This window comes from Seriola aureovittata, chromosome 11 (genome assembly GCF_021018895.1).
Source record: "Seriola aureovittata isolate HTS-2021-v1 ecotype China chromosome 11, ASM2101889v1, whole genome shotgun sequence".
Taxonomy (NCBI): domain Eukaryota; kingdom Metazoa; phylum Chordata; class Actinopteri; order Carangiformes; family Carangidae; genus Seriola; species Seriola aureovittata.
In genome coordinates this window covers 24,621,125-24,639,545 of record NC_079374.1, presented here as the reverse complement: position 1 = coordinate 24,639,545, position 18,421 = coordinate 24,621,125, and the positions used below count along the sequence as shown (strand labels likewise).

Here is an 18,421-nt window from a genome sequence, read left to right as displayed (position 1 = left end):
ATATCTACTTTATTCAAGAAAATAATGATGCTATACAGAATCAATTTATTTCTGTTTCTGCATTTCCCCAAATATTTTTGCAGTGTAATTGAATTTCATGTTTTAGTTTGGGCCAGTTTTATAGTGACTTCCAGCAAATTGGGATGAAATCTGACTTATTTAAAAGAGTTACCACTGAAATATAATTTGCCACCCCATGCTGCCACTATGACGATTGTTAGAGAATTGTGTGGGATCAGCCGACAGTCATGGTGACTGAGGCTTGCTGCAGTAGAAGTTTTGCTCCTGATGAACTGACGTCTGTGGAAAAAGCCTCAGTCAAAGTCAGAGAAGCCAAGTTAAAATACATACAGTATATGGATTATAAATTACATTCAAGGACACATTAACCGTTAAGGCTTCAACTTAATCATTTTGTTACAAATGCACAAATGCATAATCACAAGGACATACAAAACCTCTGACCCTCTCCCACTAAGCTTTTGCTGCACCACTGCTGCTCTCTGTCCATGAAAATATTCAGCTTTAAAAAACTGAATTTATCTCATGAGTGCCTTCCTGTACCTCACAGTTTAATTGAGCAGACACATAGCTTCCCACTGGAGTCCCTTTTCTGTGCCACCTGTTGAACAAAAGTCCAATATTCACCAGCTTTTCAGCCTTCGTTTGGACCACCAACATGTGAGGAGATTATTTGTCTCTCTTTGGCTTGTTAAATGGTCCACCCTCTAAACCAGCCACTTTGTCTCTCTGCCATTTCACGCTGGGCATCAAGTACATGCAGCGTGTTTGAGCTTGGGAGCCGAGGAGACTGTCCTCATCAGAAAAAATGACAGCATTGATCACTTGTTCAAACACTTTAAAACACCAATGATTTTGTGAGCTCTTGCAGCTGTGTAAATAAGACTGTCCTCACTAACTAGCATTGACACCAGTAGGTTGATGTTGTTGTCATACATAAAGCTTATGACTTTGATTCAGGAGAAAACAAGTGATGTCCTTCTCCTAGCAACAGTCTATACTTTTAGTTGTCTAAACTTTACCAGAGCTTAATTATAAAGGGGCAGATCAAAATTCAAATGATTTAATTGTCATATTAGTCATTTCAGAGGGCACTGACAAAGCACAAATCATAAATTCTCCTATAAAAGATGGTATTTATAAGATAGCCGAGGCTTGACATGAACAAATAAAGTCTGGCTTCTAATAAAGGCTGGGTAAATAAAACACTGAGGGCAGTGGGATTACCTGTAACAACAGTCACGTCATACTCACCACTCTGCTGCTCTGGCTTCTCTTTTTTAAAACAGAAATGTTTTCATACATATTCATTTCCCATTTTTTATTCTTTGCCATTTGTACAGTAAAGCTACTTTCACTTCCTGGTGTGTCTTTTCAAATTAAAATAAAGGATAGGCTTCAAGACATTTGATGTGAAAATTCATTCAGGGAAAATGGAAGTGGAACGCCTGACATGACTCTTGCAGTACTGATGGAATTAGTGCTGCAGAAATCGACATAACACTGAATTTATAGATAGAGGTAAAAGTAGAAATAGGCCCTGATTGGCTTTGCCATCGAGTTAAATGCTTTTATTCACATTGGCCACTATTTGAGAATTCATGGTATTTTGCAGTTGAATTTGTTGAAGCTGGAAGAGTTGGCCAACAGCTTTATATTGGGTGTTGCTATGGGGGTGATGAGTAATTAGTCAACCGTGCAGACAGGTGAACCAGTGCAATATAGTAAAAGCTACAAAGCCTGCAAACTGAAGTGTTGATTCTCAGTGAGATCGACAGTACATATTAGTCGTACGTATTGCAGGGGTTTGTTTGATTCAATATTAATAAAGTAAGGCGAAGTTGAATTTTAAAGTCAACTTTAATATGGAGAATTATTCTTCATTTCTTTGTGACTTTGAGGCATGAATCTTTGATCCACACTCTCTGCGTTCCAGGACAAACTCCTGGAGGAAATGTGGAAGCAGCAGGACAGTCTAGAGGGTCCCACAGCCACAGCAGCGGAAATGCCCATCTCGCCTGAGGCTGGCGGTGGATCGGAGGAAAATTCAAAGGACAGCAATCCCCTGCTAGAGCGACTCAGAGCCCTGGAGGTAAAGTGGATTGCATGGTCCACTTCTTCCCCTTCCCCCAACTGTTGCCCATTTCCCCACTTTTCCTGCTCCCCATGTCCTTTCCCCTCAACCCTGAAATGTCAGATTGATCGATACATTGTCGCATGTTTAATTGAATCATTTCACTTGATATATATAGAGACTTGGTGTAAGTGACCAGCTCAAGGGCAGGCAGTCATCTAAGGACTGAACATTGATGTATTGGCCACAAGATGATCCGTCTGATCACTACAAGTTTTTGTTTCTGCCATGTATAAGATGGATTACAGGGTTGTTGATATGTTGTTAGTTCATTCCTATCGTTTGACTCTGACAAGCAATTACACGGATCAATAAACTAATTATCACATTTTTTACTATAGCAGAGGTCAGCATATTGTGGCCTGTGGTCCGTTACCTAGTTGTGCTTTTTTTTTCTTACTGGGGTTCATCAAGTCCTTTAGGCATGTTGCAGAAATCTACAATTTTTGTGATGTCAAACTGGGTTTTATGGTGTTAAAATGGAAAATTCCTAGCTGAGGGGTCAGCTGTTTTTAAATCAATCTGAGATCTAATTATACAAACGCTGCCTTAGGTAGATATCAATTCCTCGAGAACAGTAGGACATGAAAAATGTCAGTTACTGTCTAACTCAATCATATCAGCTTATAAAATCAAAAGTATTTACTTGTTTAAATTAAATAGCGCAAATGATAATCAACCACTGTCACGTGTCATTAATAGCTTCTGAATGTTGTGGCTTCATTTGAAAATATCAATGGGACATGTAGATGACAAACACGTACAATCAGTGTGTCATCATGCCTCTATGCATCCTGGTACACTACGGAAAATGAGAGGCCATTATGCAGGAGAGCGATCCTTGGGGCAGGGGGACAGCAGAAGACGAAGGAGTTGTTCATATCCAGGAGGTGATAATTAGAATGCTGACAGGGTAGTTAACATTTGGAGTCAGTGTTCCAGTGAATGTACAGTGCGCCTCTGTCACACCTTCCCTGCTGAAGAGGTAATAGGACCTACCATCTGTTGAGAGGGCTCAGACAGCCATTATTGATCACACTGCTATATGTACTGAAACACATAGCCTAAAGGAGAAATCCCCCTAAAAACAGAGTTCATTGTCATATTCTGCATGGTCTTTGTTTTACTGGATGTGTTGTGATTTTTGACCTATTCTATATGGTTATGTTTTATCTTTTTAATATATATGATCAGTAGATCCTTACATGAAGGCCAAGAAACAGAAACTTCTTGTCCTGAGAATCATTTTTTATCTTGTTCTCATTTTACTTGACTATGATTATCTTTGCTATAATCATGGTCCCTTCTTAGAAGATATGAATATAAATGAACTTCTTCTTGGCTCACAGAGAGAAAACTTGTTAAACTCAGGAAAAGTTGTAATTATTTTTGGTGCGAGAAGATGTGACGAGGGATGGTTACTGGATGTCACACCTTTGTGCTGATCTGTAGAGATGCTTGTCCTTAAACAAAATGTGTCTGTGAGACTGAGAAAACACTGAACTTTCGGTTGGTTGACCAAAACATGTTGGTTCGTAAAATGGAAGGCTTAAAACAGATTGGTGTTAGACGGTTTACGCTGTCTTTTTTATTGTTTATTATTCAACTATGAATATCCAGGAATTATATTTCAGTTAAAGTGTAGCTTAGTGGCTTAAAGTCAATGATGCAGACTGATCCTTGGACAACTAAATGAAATTTATGGAGATTTCATGAAGCCCTGCACAAATCATTGAATAGCATGAAGCATTACATTGTACCTTATTTCCACTATATGTGTCAAAACTGCACCCATTCCCCCCGAGTCCTAACTCTGTCTAATCTGAATGGATTCAGCATGACTAACACTTTGTGAGGATATCATTATCTCCAATGTTCATCACAAATAAACGTCCAAAAATATACTTAGAAAATATCTCACTACTCACAACTTCCTTGTAACTGCAGAGCTTGCCAGAGAATCATCTAGTTTTCTTCAGTATCAGTGTCATCCAGTGGGAGTTTTCTGTGCAGACATGGGTACACTATGAACAAGAATTGCTAACAACTAATTCAGCATAACTTTCACTGCCAATTTGCCACAATGTAAATAAATATAGGCTAAAAAAAACAGGTCTTATATTGCTCACAGTCAGGGTTCCAATTACGGGGGATTGAGGGAGTCTGACCCCCAGATTAAGATTTAGACACCCCTAAAGTGGACCATACCATTTCTTAACCTGGATTTTAGTTTAATATCTGGTTTAGTTTAGTTTTTTTGCTTAACGTCTGCCTGCCTCAGTGGCTCACATCTTGGAGGTTCTGCCCTCGTGCCTCAAGCAAGTTGATACACTAGGTAAATATAATTAGCAGTAGCAAACTCTCTAGTTTGTCTAATAAAGTTTACTTTCTTACCTTCAGAGTTTCTGAATTAGACGGTGTCAAGTATCTGTGGATAACCAGTCATTTTAGCTAGTTTCTCATTTTAGCCTTAAGTTACAATTTAGCTAATTAATGTTAACTAGCTGATAGCTCGCCCTTTGATTTTCCAATGTCATATATGATCTAATGTTAGCAAACACTGGTGCTCAGTCATGAGCAGTGGAGAGACAATGGCGGTGGCGGTTTTGTCTTTTACCTCTTTGATAAAAGCTTTTATAATAAACTCCCTCTTTGTTTCCACTCAGGAATTCAGGGTGTTTACCTGTTTGGGTCATTGAATAATATCAAAATCCATGTTTGCTGAAGGATCATTAATTGTATTAGCAGTGGTGGAAAGTAACTAAGTACATTTACTCTAAGTATTGTGCTTAAATACAGTTTTGAGGTACTTGTACTTTGCTTGAGCATTTCCATTTTATACTACTTTATACTTCCACTTCTACATTTCAGAGGGAAATATTGTACGTTCTACTCCACTACATCTCTTTGACAGCTTTAGTTAAACAAGCAAGATACTGTAAGGACTGTGACACTTCAGTTCACCGAAGCACACGGCTGCTCTGTACTGGGCTCCCTTGTGCCTTAGAGAGAAAGTTGACTCCCCCGATTGTCATTGTATAATTCTCACTCTGCCTCTGGTGAAACTACTTAATGAGTCCATGCCATTATACTATATAGAGAATAATTGCAAAAAATGTTTTATTAAAACGTATAGTACAACTCACATGCAAATTTATAGCATTTCTGAGTAGCCCAACTTATTCTGAAAATAGCAATAATAATGTATAAATAGCAATGCTAAGCTAAGACAGTTGTGACTCTACTAAAAGCCTGTAAATAATGAGAGACAGAACGAAGCAAAGGATTCAAATTAAACTGACCAAACAGCAAATACATTGGAAGATTTTATAATTTAACAATGAAGCAACATTCCATGCACCATGTGTATAAGTGCGTCGACTATAGATGCTTTAATGTTGCATCCTGCATCTAGATACTCAGAATAATTGTGTGTGAGTATTTACCAGCATGGATGCTTGCTCAATTATGTCAGTGATATTCCGGTGATATTTCATTTTCTGTGGTACTTAAGGAAGCCTGCATAACCACTCTGTCATTTGTGATTATCTTTTAGATTTAAGTGCCCCCTTAAATTACACCAATATCCTCGACTACTTTGTTGACCCTAATGGATAATTCTGAGTGTACTTTGTGGTTTTCATGCGGCTGCCTCTTCATGGTGGCTGCCTTTATTTTTTATCCACATTTGTAATTAAACTTTAACACTGAACTGAAGAAACATTACAGGGTTTTTCATTCAGTTGGAAACTACGTTCCTGTCATTATGGCACACTTGGGTACCTTCCATGTAATTTACTATGAAAAATGTTAAAATATTTGCTCTCAGAACCACAAAAAAAGAGTGAGAAGATAAATAATAAAAACAGACTGAGCTAGCTGTGGTTCTTGACAGAGGAGAAGTCAGTGACTCTTCTCAGCTCCTCGACCGAAAAGCAATTTTCTGTGGAATTTGACAGTTAAGCCTAAAACACTGATTGATGCGATGCTCTCTGCAGATCAACCATGTTAACTGTGAGAAAACAAGGATGAGGGAGCATGGTGGTAAGCACCCTGCCAAACATTTACATTTTCGCAAGTGATTTATTTTTCCATTCAGGATAAGTTTTGCAGATTTAATACAATATGCAGATTGAAAAAACAGTTCTTTAATTTCATAAATTAAGACTTCGGGCTTCATTTTCCGGATATTAATCAGTATCGTTGCAGCAGCCAGTCACTCTTAAAATATTGTGCTGTAATATTGTGTATTATCACTTTAGGTTAGAGTAAGGATGACACCAAGCTGTGTGAGGTGAGTTCATCTTTGAACACAGCTCACTCCTGTGATTATCAGCCATTACTGTGATTATCTGTGAACCTGCTGTGCAGAGGAGTTGCCCACAGCACATGAGAGAAAACAAGCCAGCGCAGGTAGCTCAACTTTTAAGATTTACTGGACTAATCATTTCAGTGGAAAGTCACCTCCTGAGTTCCCAGAATGCTTTTTGTTCCCCGTCGGGCGAAACCGCTGTCAGTAATTGAATTATACCTGGGGTACCTCAAGTGAGCCTTGCAGACACAGTGAAGGTCTGCAGGACGCCTGAAATTTAAAGCATCATTCATTTAGAACCATAGTTCTCCGGTGAACCTGCAAAGCCCACCGTGCTGCAGAGAGACAGCCTTTGTATCTGTCCGCCTGTCTGGCTGACTGTTTTTGGCGAACAGAAGACAACATCCTCAAAAGCTCACATTTAACCGCAGGAGATTGATAAAGTATTTCTGATTCTGATTCTGATTTATCGTGTCGCACATGTGTTTTTTGCTGGAACGACCATGGTATTTGTCATGTCTAATTGACTCTAGCTGAGACTTGAAATCTTAGCTATACAAGTTTTACCAAATTATACCTGGGTGGCAGTAATTACTGTAATTTTTGCAGCTGAACTGTCTATCTTTCTTTGTGCAGGCGGAAAATTCTGCTCTGTCGATGGAAAACGACAATCAGAGGAAGCAGTATGAACGCTGTCTGGATGAGGTGAGTCTTAGTGTTCTCACAGCACTTTGAAGAACTAACATGTGTGACATGTTGCACACTCATATCAGTGTCAGATTTGAAAGGAATAGTTTGACGTTTTGGGAAATAACTATTATCAAATTCTTGCTGAGAGTTAGATGGAAGATTCTACCCTCTCATTTCCAGTGTTTATGCTAAGCTAAGCTAACTGTCTTCTGGCTTTAAGATAATAGTTTGTGTACAGACATAAGATTGCTACTATTCTTTTCAACGGGAAAAGAATATTGATATCAGACTTGTTCCCTTGTGTTAAGTGAAAACTGGAAGAGCAGAAACTCAAAAACCACACAGACTTCTAAAGCTCATAAACACGTTTGATCTAGTTTGTTTGATTTTTACTGCACAAAACTGTACAGCACTGTATTAGAATAAGTTGTGGGTTTTTATGTACTTTATCATACAGACTAAACAAACAAGATACAACCGTCCAAAGCGCATGATCTGAAGCGGGTGGCGCGAATGCATTTAGAGCCCATCCATGTCACTTTTGATATTTTAACAGTTGCTGAGCCAGGAACACGGTTCGGACGGGTTGTACTGAGTCTATTCATTAATCATGGGAGTGTTTTGGGCGTAACGTCCAATAAACCAATCACAGTGCCATCTCCCATTCCCTTTAAAAGCCAGGCGCGCTTGCACTTTGGCAGATTGCTATTATAACAGCGCAGCGTTTCACACAGAGTTAGACTCTATTTGCAGCGAGACGATTACATATTGTGACTGACCAGTGAGCCCAGTACCGACACAGACACTCAGCAACTCAGGAAACGCTGAGTGAGTCTGCACAGCTGCAAAGCTCTACAGTGATGTAACGGAACAAATCACAGCGTCTTTTATGTTACATTACGAAAACTGTGAATAAATGTTAGATTCATTATGAAACTGTGGTGGAACAAATTTAAGTGATGAATGAGAAAAGCTATGGAGGATTCAGAAAGAAAGTGCTTCTCTGCAGAGTCTTATGTCAGTGTCGTACAGCACACACTGCTGTATGTCACAAAGAAGCTCTGACCTTCTGTGGGCTGTATTGTCACGTTCCACTGACTAATCCAAACATCCGAAGCCATTTTCAGCTCACTCTGGTTGTGTGTGGCGGGCACATTTTGCGCCCGCATATGTAGGTGCATGTTACTCTCTTAATAATGCGCCCTTAAAATAACACTGAAATACTGCACCACTGACTTAACACCAGGTTTTTGTTGGGCAGTCCCTTTCCGCCGCCTCACAGTAGCAATGCATCAACACTGCACCCGACCACACCTCATTTTAAGATCAACACGCCCATGGGAGCTCAGATGGACGCAAGTGTATTTGTTATTTAAACAACATGGACGCCGGACAGGAAAATTACAACTGTGTCAGTTTGAAACTAGCTGTAAGATAGAGCCCTTAGCATGTTGGAAGGCAGACTTTTTCAGTCTAAACAGAGCCAGGCTAGCTGTTTCCCCCAACCTCCTATTCCTTTATCTTTCTACTTAAGTTATTTGGCGATCAGGCCTCAGACAGTCAGAGATGACCATCAGCTGCTGTAGCTAAGAGACTCGCACACACTCTGACTATTATCTATAGTGTTAGTGAGGTCCATGGAGGAAAGCCAAGAGAGGCGTATGTCTCTAATTGAAGCGGACAGACAACAGAGCCCTGGGCGGTTTGAGAGTGAGAGCTCAGCGCTCGGGAGGACAGACTCCTTCCCTCTTCTTTTTCTCCCTGACAACACCGTGATTGTCTCTCCATCCTTTTTCCCCGTCTTTCCTCCATCTCTCTCCAGCCGACAAGACCGCTCCACTTTATTTTTTCTTAGCAGCCTCCACTAATGGGCTTGTTACCATGGAGATTGCTGCCCATGAGAATTTAGCATATTCTGGCTAAGGACAGAAAAGAGTTTCAGCCGAGGGATTCATTTCTCTTCTGCTGCTTTTCAGTCTTATTATACACATGAATCGTTTTTGGGGAAATCATTCAGAGGGCTTCCTGTCATGGTCTGATTGAGCTGAGGCGAGTCGTTTTGATAGATAGATGATAGTTATTATTCCAGTGTCAAGGTATAATGTGCGCTTCTGCTTCAGAAATCAAAATAAGCAGAGGAGCAAGCATTTCTTATCGTGCTGTTTTACAGCCACAAAACTAAACTGAACTTTTTCTGCTTTTTTGTCAAGATGTATAGAGAATAGAAAATTTAGACCAGACCTATCCTTATTACACCAAGACAAGGGGGGAACTTAGGAACCATAGAATTGTTCAGATTTTTTCCAGAATATTTTGGTTTATTTATGTGCTGCGGACAAAGTTGGATATACTAACTGCAGGCAACCGCCATGTGATTTCACTGAGTTTGTGATGCAACATGTTGTCAATTTGTCCTCACAGCAGCTTACATGCCTCCAGATTCTTTCTGATGGTGTTCGCAGTGGGTCATTTTCATTTAAAGTCTGTCTGCATTTCAAAGCTTTACAGACGTTTCCGAAATCCATTTTAAAGTAATGACCAGACTTCTGATCAATTTTTAACATATTTTTTTACTTTCTTTTTCCTCGTGTCTCTCCAAGGTTGCTAACCAGGTGGTCCAGGCCCTCCTCACACAGAAGGTTTGTCTCAGTCTCTGCACCACTGACGCACCCTTATTGCAGACAGCCCTTAGATTCAGCCAGAGAAATGAAGACTTTCACAGTGTTGAGTAGCTGCATGTCTCTTGCCTCACAATCTTTCAAAGTAAAAGACATCTAAAAATCATTTGGGGTTAGTTTTGGTGGTGACAAAGTTCAGCATCAACAATCAGTTCCACTCCAGTTTTGGACTCTTTAATGAAGTGATGTGGACTCAGATTTGACATGACAAAATTAAAAAAGACTGACTACAATACAAGTGACTTGTGACTTCACATGAGCTGAAGCTTTTTGACTTAGAACAACTCGATTCCTCCCCAAATGCAAAGATAAAAAAAAAAAACATATGTGCAGTTAATCAACTTCATTTTCTTCCAACCAATCATACTTACATACCTGTAACAACAGTAGGTCGAAACCTATTGCTGGACCGGGTTGTATTTGCATTCTGCCTAGTGTCAGTTTAGCTTCAGCCTTTTATCTGTTTGTTTCTCTCCTACTTCCCAATAAAGCAGTTCTCATTTACATGTTTTTCTGTTTTTGTTGCCAGACAAGGGAACTAGTTTGAAATGAAGGCCCATTAAGACTACATGTGAACTTCCAAGCTGCTGCTTTGCACTAATAAAATCCTGATTTTATAACCGTGACATCATTTTCCAAAAGAATAATATAATACCTGATCAAACAAAGTGTAGGACCTGAACTTGATTTGGAACTTGTCGGTCGTGACTTAGGACTTCATAGTCAATACTACAGATTTACTTGTGACTTACAAAACACTGACTTTGTCCCAACACTCAACGGGACGAGAAGAACAGCCCCTGTCATCTTCATCACTCTGCTGGATTAATATACAGCACAAAATGATGTTGAAGCTTTTAATTATACTTACACATGAAGGCAAAATGAGAGAGAGGCCCATGGATTTTGGAAAATCTTGAACTCACAGAACTATCATTTAAATAATTCAAATAAATGTATTAATACAACCACAGTGGAATAATAAATGATTGTGACAGTAAAACTTTTCAGCTTACTGAAAAGTAAACAAGCATTTTGGCAAAATGTACTTATGGATCAAATGAAAAAAAAAGATGTTTGGACTCCATGCTGCAAAGTAACTGCTGCAGCCATCAGATGAATGTGATTCATTGATGCCCATTTAATTGTCATTAAATAAGAATACTCACTCAAAATACATTACATATAATAATTGTGTACATGTATTTACTTTGCACATGCAGTCATTTGTTTGTGGTAGCTACACTAAGTTATAATTCATTTGCTAAGCTGATATGATGTATTCTTAACAAAGCATATTTCAATAGTTTTTGTTGCAACGATAAGATTCACCAACAAAATGCTCGACTACTTTTTGTAGCTGTTGCTTTGATGTTGTTTTTTTCGCCGTCATGTGTTTCTTAAATACGGCATTGTGTCCCGCAGCTGTTAAATTAGCATCTGATACACGTGTAGTGTAGTTCTCTGAAATATCCCCGTAGTCACCATTATCTGTCCATTTTTCTCCTCTGTGGGGGTTTCTAGGACTTGAAAGAGGAGTGTGTGAAGCTGCGGACCCGTGTGTTTGACTTGGAGCAGCAAAACCGCATACTGAGTGTGCTGTTCCAACAACGTGTCAAAATGTCTGCGATTCCTGTCTCCCAGGTAGGAGCACATGGTACAATGGACACAGACACTGACAGACGAAGCCTGCTTCAAGGCTGTTTGAATTTTACATGAGCAGCGCTCCACTTCTAAAGGTTACTAACTTTCAAAAGGACCACAAAGAGAGAGAAATCCACCCAGAATGCAATTCAATTTAAATGGTTATGTTGTCCAGTTTCACAATATGACTTAGGAAATGGAAATGGATTCATTTGGGCCTTGTATTCTTTTATTCTCAAACAGTGTAGTTAGTGTCACAGTAGCTTGCTCCAGTGCACTCAAGTGACCTTTCATAAAGCTGTAGCTGCAAAGTGACAGTGTAGAAGTCAGAAAATGTGCTGAACATGTTTCTTTAATTAAGATGCTCTCAACCGTGGAACGCCAGGGATAACCGGTGCAAGCCCAGGCCTTCCTGCTGTATTGTTAGCCTTCATGACAACTCAGCTGCTCTGCTGAATATATTTTTTCTATTATCACATTTTTATTTTTTTCCTTTTAACACAAATAGATATAAAAAATAATGATGCACAGCCAGTGAACATACTGTAACATCATGTGTCCCACCCACAATGTTATAAATACAGAAAAAAGAAAAGACCAGGACGTGTGGAACAGTTCATGTAGATCTATTAAATGGGCAAGGTTGATGGATCGGATGTGGGTCAGATATGTAGCAAACAAGAGATCGGGAAAATGTTTTTTGTATGAAAGTTGATTAACTTACTATGTGGACTTTGACAGGAGTCGCCACAGAGAGAATCATCTCCCAGCTCTACAGGTCCTCTCAGCTCTGTGTAGGGTTTTAGTGTATTTTTTCTGGTTTGTTTTTCTGGTTTGCAAAGTCTGCTCTTTGTAAACTTTGTGTTAACTTTCCAGATATGTGGCTCTGAAACATAGCATGAACAAGGACTTTAATTATCCTCTGTGGCAGTGACCACAATGCACAGCTTTCAGTAATTATTATGCTGAAGTTTGAGCTTATCTAGACGCTTAAAGGCTCAGTAACTTAACAACCCCTGACAACATGCATTAAAAGTGGCTGCGGCTACATACTGATATTTCTTGCACACCCTGGGAGACACTCACAGCCTCACTAGACTACATCACACATTCAAGTTACCCACAAGGACACCTTGCAAAAGCCACTTATTTCCAGCATCAATAGGCATCTATTTTCAGAATAAAAGCCCTGAACTGCGCTACCCAGGAGTCGGTGGAGATCAAAGCAGAGCTAAAAGGACACCTTTTAGCTGTCAGGTCACCTGAAACAAGACTCCAAATTGATACTACAACGTGCTAATGCTGCTTTGTGCTTCTCAATGTGTACATACTGTTTAGAAGGTGATAATGTCAGTAGCATCAGTGTTTTGCTTTTAGCTTGTTCTGATGCCTGCAAGTGGCCAAAAAAATTGGTTATGACACTATAGGTTTGTAGTTTACAAGTAGTAGAGTTACTGCTGACAGCTGACTGCTGTATGTATGTGGCGTTGCCTCGTAGTGTGGGGGGGTGGATTGTCCCAGATTTGTAACTCCAATACTCTTTCAGTCTCCAATCTTCCTGGCAGTGATGAGCAGTGCTTACAACACACTTCAGTGTCTGCCAGCATTTGGGTTCTGGTTATCTATTGCCTCAAAGTTGCAACAACATTTGGAGGGTGGTCATTCCTCATGACAGCAGAAGCCTTGGAAAGGGGTTTTGGTTGTCGGACATGTCACTGAGAACAGGGTTAGGCAATGTCAAGAAGTTCATTAGACGCTGATGAAACTCGGGGCAAAGAGTCGGTTTCGGACACTTAAAGTCAGAATAATTAGTTTTCAAGGAAGTCATGATAACTCTAAAAAAAACACTGTCAAATGTTGCTGTTATATACTGTTTTATTTATTTCATTTATGTTTTCACTGATGCTCATGTATCTTTGAAAATGTTCATGTTCCATCTTTTAAAGAGGCATGTTAAACTAACAATCTGGAATTATGCATCTTTTCCTTCCCTCTTTATTTCAACTGCAGCAGTACACAGTGTGACAGCACCTGTACAGTTTGATTAGCTTTTCACTGTTCCTCCTCTTTTTTATATAAGTATTTTGAAGCTTGTTCATGTAACTTCGCTAACAGGCTTGATTTGGCCGCTTTGATCAATGTCTAACAATAATGAGGCAGCACTGCTCTCATGCTGCACAGCGCCGCCTGGACAGACATACACAGACAGACATTTTCAACTGAGCAAATACATTTGGTCCTGAAGTATGTTCAAAGTGAAAGTGGTGAGGTTAGTCAAACATGTAGAAGACTTCATTTACAGAAATGACAAGTATTTGTTATTAACTGTGTCAGAGGAAAAGCTTCTGTAGAAGAGGTCAGAGCTTAATCAAACTACAAGTTGAAGTTTAGTGGTGGAGACGTTGAGGTCATGTGACCGTGGTGTAGTTGGTTTATAGCCTAGCATTAAATTTTTACTTCTGCTGATTGTATTTAGGCTTCAAACATCATGAAGTGATGTTCATTAGTGAAGATGATCCTGCTGAACTAAACCTGTCAGGATCATTAACTGTTGTTTGCCACAGAGTTTATTTTCTTCAGTAATCCAAAAGCCCATGTAAAAATCCCATTGGCTTTTTGTCAAGGGAACCAGGGTGATGCTAACACCTGGGTTGGCCCACAAAAACATGTGATCCCTGCAGACTCTAGTTTCAATCAAAATGAAGAGCAAATTTAAACCAACAATTTATTATTGCATATTATAACAGTATATATTATTCCTGACAGTGTTTGGATCGGTGAGCATTATCTCAGATAATCAAGTGGTTGAGTTTCCGTCTAATACAGAATTAAAAAAAAGACACAAACAAAATAAAACACAATAAAATAACTAGATTATATTTAGACCCGACTTGCGCCCAAGGACTATGTCCCTGCCACCAGAAATGAAAGCATGTGGACAAGCAGTTCACTTCTCCAGTATTTGCAGAGCTGTAGTTGTTGAATAGCACAGCACGCGCTTCAAGCATGTGGTAATTGGCTTCAAGAAGCCCATGAAATTCCTGCTGGGATAATAACAGCAAGGAATCCTGATCGCAGTTCAATAACCCAACGATTGTGTCAATTACAGCTTACACCTTTTTGAATATAGAGCTGAAATAAAAGGCTAACAAGCTGGGCTCAACCATCCATTGCAGAGGCTTTCTTCCAATATTCAGCTCAAAGAAAGAAAGAATCATGTGTCCATCAAAAGTATCATATTTCATTTATTCATGGCAAAGTTGTCCAGCTAACTTTATACTCTTATTTTTACTGTGCACTGATCAGCCACAGCATTAAAACCAGTTACCAGTTTTAACGCTGGGGCTGATCAGTGTGTAGTTTCTCTGTTTTATAACAGTTTGTCTAAACACAACCAGGCTGCATGTTTAACGTCCCCGACAACCTCTGTGGTCTCATTTACACACTTGTTAGCAACCGGCATTTTGCACGTAAAAGCTTAAAGAAAGTAGTGAAAGTAGAGTATTAAGTGACTGATTTTGTTGTCGAATAAAACACGGAAATTTCTCGAACTTGTGTTAACCACAGACCGTATTTCAGCCATTTGAACAAAAACCCATTAAAAAAACCCAGGGACTTCAGCGCTAGAGAACCAGAGGTGCTAAAATGCTAATTTAGTGTATTTCAAGATATAGAGGTCCAGATTTTCTACAATGACCACAATGCAACTACAACACATGCATTTTCAGTGAGGTGCACTCATCTCTTGATTCTTGAATACCTACAGGAATCCAGACTTTTAGCATGTGTGTGTGTATGTGTGTTTACACACTATGCAGTGTAGCAAAGATGCCTTCTCCAAACCCTGTCAATGCTGCCATGTAACTGCCGTAGCCACATTCCAGTACTGATCTACCATTATTATGGATTTATTACTGGATCAACCTCTCAGCTGCAGCTTTCATCTGGCAGCTCACAGACCAGCTGTACTCTTCATTACTATCTGAAACCAGTTCAGGGCTGCAAACTCAGAGGAAGGAAGCCATTCATTGATGAAAACATCCTATAACTACCACTGTACACAGGACCACTTATGAACATCAGGCTTTTCTTCACATCTCAGCATCAGGATTGGTCCATTAACATCACAGACAGCCACAGTTTTCATGAACTTACTCTATGTTGAGTTTTGCCTCATTTTGGGTCCATTTCAGCATGAAATATGTATAAAGTCTGTAGGGGCAGATTAATGTCACTAAATATTATCCAGGGTGTTGACAATCACAGGGTAGAATTTACTGTTCATCATGAAGTTAGATTGAAAGTTAAGACATACTTTAGCAATGGCGTAAATGCAAAATGTAGTTTATTTAGCCGATGACATTAAATTTTGATCTGTATTGAGTCCCTTTCTTCGTCTCGGCCTCAGCAGATACAGTACTTAGATGCATAATCGCTCTCGATCGGAGCGCTGGTAGAGTTTCAGTCAAAACTTTTCTAAACCGTTCAAATCCTAATGAAGCGACTCCTCTCACTCTTGTGCAGGGAGTCAGAATCATTATGCAGAAGACAGGAGAGAAGTTTCTTTGTTCCTAAAGGTCTCTTTGGATTGTCGGGGCTCTCAGCACGGCTCCTCTCCTTGGACAAACCTACGCCCCGTATTCAGAGGACCGGTTTTCCATCAAAGACAGAACTGGTCATTTACATAAAAAATACTGAATAAACTGTATGAATACTGCAGAAATTCCTTTCTCCAGCCTTTGGGAAATCATCATGGAAAGTCTGTGAATTCCCAGACCAGTTCATTAAGTATGCTGTGAGCCACGCAGAGCAGGAAATGCTGTCCTTCATCTATGACCTTTTCTGTAAAGGTCAAACTCGCAGACTCTTGCTGAAAGAGGGATTCATTGTTTGTAGGAGAACTGCATGTAACACTGCAGAGATGCTCAGCTGCTTCTGCTGGAAAGAAGTATGTTACATGGTGCATTTTACATTGTTTGGTTGTTTCTCAGAAAGTTTAAATCTTTGGCAACAGATTATTCATGCAGCAGCATTCGCTTAATATGAGAATTTCATATCAAGCAAACAGAAAGACCATTAATTAGTCATATTTCTTGAATTTAAGACTCACCTAATGAATAATATCTCATTAATTTGAATATTTCTGGTTATGTTTTGACTGTTTGACCTGCAGTTTGTGTCTCCACTCCTCTGCCAAACATTTCAGCCAAGTTTCCTCTGATTAAACGCTCTGGCTTCTGAGTAAAATAGTTATTAGATCATTCTCGGGCTAGAAAATACTTTATTGTTTTCCATTTGTTGGTGTGGATCATAGACTGTGTGGATGCTGAATTCCTAATCTTGGGAGCTACTTTTACTGTTTCACCAGGCAAGATGGTTTTTGCAACAAAAAAAAGTTCAAAATGTTAATAACACAACATTGCTGGCAGCATGACGAAAAAAAGAAAAAAACTTTTATGTGCCAAATACTGAGCCTTTGATTCACTAATGCAGCTTTCCCAGTTGTCCAGGAGGCTACATTAGTCGTGTAAGATAATTATCTCACGCCTGAAGCTTGAATTTTAAGCACAGTTGTTATATTTGTCTCCAGCAAAGTCACAAACAAAAGTTTTGAGAACAGGCCTTGCATTTAAATCACTGATTTCAAAGTGCAGGGTATTTTGGTTGTTGACTTCCTGAGAAAATTACAGATTTACAGATGAACAGTTTGTTTTATTTGTGGTTTTGATGGATGGATGTATTCACTGAGAGAGGTCAGGGAGTTTCTAGGTAAGATAATGATTCATTTACATGACAATACAAATTGTTGAATTATTTAGATTTGTGAAAATGGATTTTATTTTAAGATTAAAATAAAGATGCTGATGGTTAGTTACGGTAAAGTTAGCAAAACAGATGCCGGGTTTACTTATCCAGCAACATTCACATTCATTCATTCATTCATTCATTCATTAGCCATACTGCTTATCCCTTTAGAGTCGTAGGGGGATGGAGCCAACCCCAGCCAACACTGGGCGAGGGCAGGGTACATCCTGGACAGGTCGCCAGTCAATCACAGTGCTGACATATAGAGACAAACTGAGACAAACAGCCATTCAAGCTCACGTTCACACCTACAGGCAATTTAGAGTCGCCAGTTAACCTGAACCTGCATGTCTGGACTGTGGGAGGAAGCCCAGGCACAGGGAGAACATGCAAACTCCACACACACACACACACACACACACACACACACACACACACACACACACACACACACACACACACACACACACAAAGAGACATTAACATTCTCTTAGCCTTAATATTGTCTCCAACAACTCAAACTGCTTTTCATTCCCTCTTAGGTTTGATCAAATGACACGATGGTTAAACTGCACTGAACATTTCTGAATTCATGCCACACTTAGCATGGGAAGCTATACCCAAGATATTGCTAATTATATGTTTAAAGCTGCATTGTAATGCTTTAATCAACAGCTTTCTGACATGTGTTTGGTGTCTTATCTGAACCTCTTTTAATGCCGAACACATCCAGCGCTCCAGACATAGGCGAAGGTCATTATTCTTCATAAGCCCCTTTTCTCTGAAGACCCTGGACCGCTCACCTGTGTTAGCGATGAGCCAGGCCGCTGAGACCAGATGAACAGTATGATTACTGCAACAAGAGATCGCAGCCTTTGTACTTCCACAAAGTGGGAGCAAAGAGGCCAGAATGAATTAGGCTCTGCACGCTGTTACAGCACTTGAAAAAAATGAAGCACAGGTCATTTCATTGTCCTCATCAGTGATGGAGAGAGGGAAATGATCAGTGATGGAAGGCTTTTTAATTGGAGACATAACACTGGTTGGGTATCAATTTGCCAGATAACACACTGGTAATGATGCATGAATTATTGAAATGGAAAATTTGTTTTTCACTGCGAGTTATGCTTGTTAGTT

General features: G+C 39.6%; 1 protein-coding gene across 3 annotated transcripts in view; it reads left to right on the top strand.

The window, feature by feature from the left end:
• LOC130177811 (nck-associated protein 5-like) overlaps positions 1-18,421 on the top strand; it is a 72,771-nt gene that overhangs the window by 27,445 nt on the left and 26,905 nt on the right. For all 3 annotated transcript variants that reach the window (XM_056389779.1, XM_056389778.1, XM_056389780.1), the window contains exons 4-7: positions 1,958-2,113; positions 7,104-7,172; positions 9,758-9,796; positions 11,360-11,479. In XM_056389779.1, coding sequence (XP_056245754.1) covers positions 1,958-2,113; positions 7,104-7,172; positions 9,758-9,796; positions 11,360-11,479 — 384 coding nt within the window. The remainder of the gene's footprint in view (positions 1-1,957; positions 2,114-7,103; positions 7,173-9,757; positions 9,797-11,359; positions 11,480-18,421) is intronic.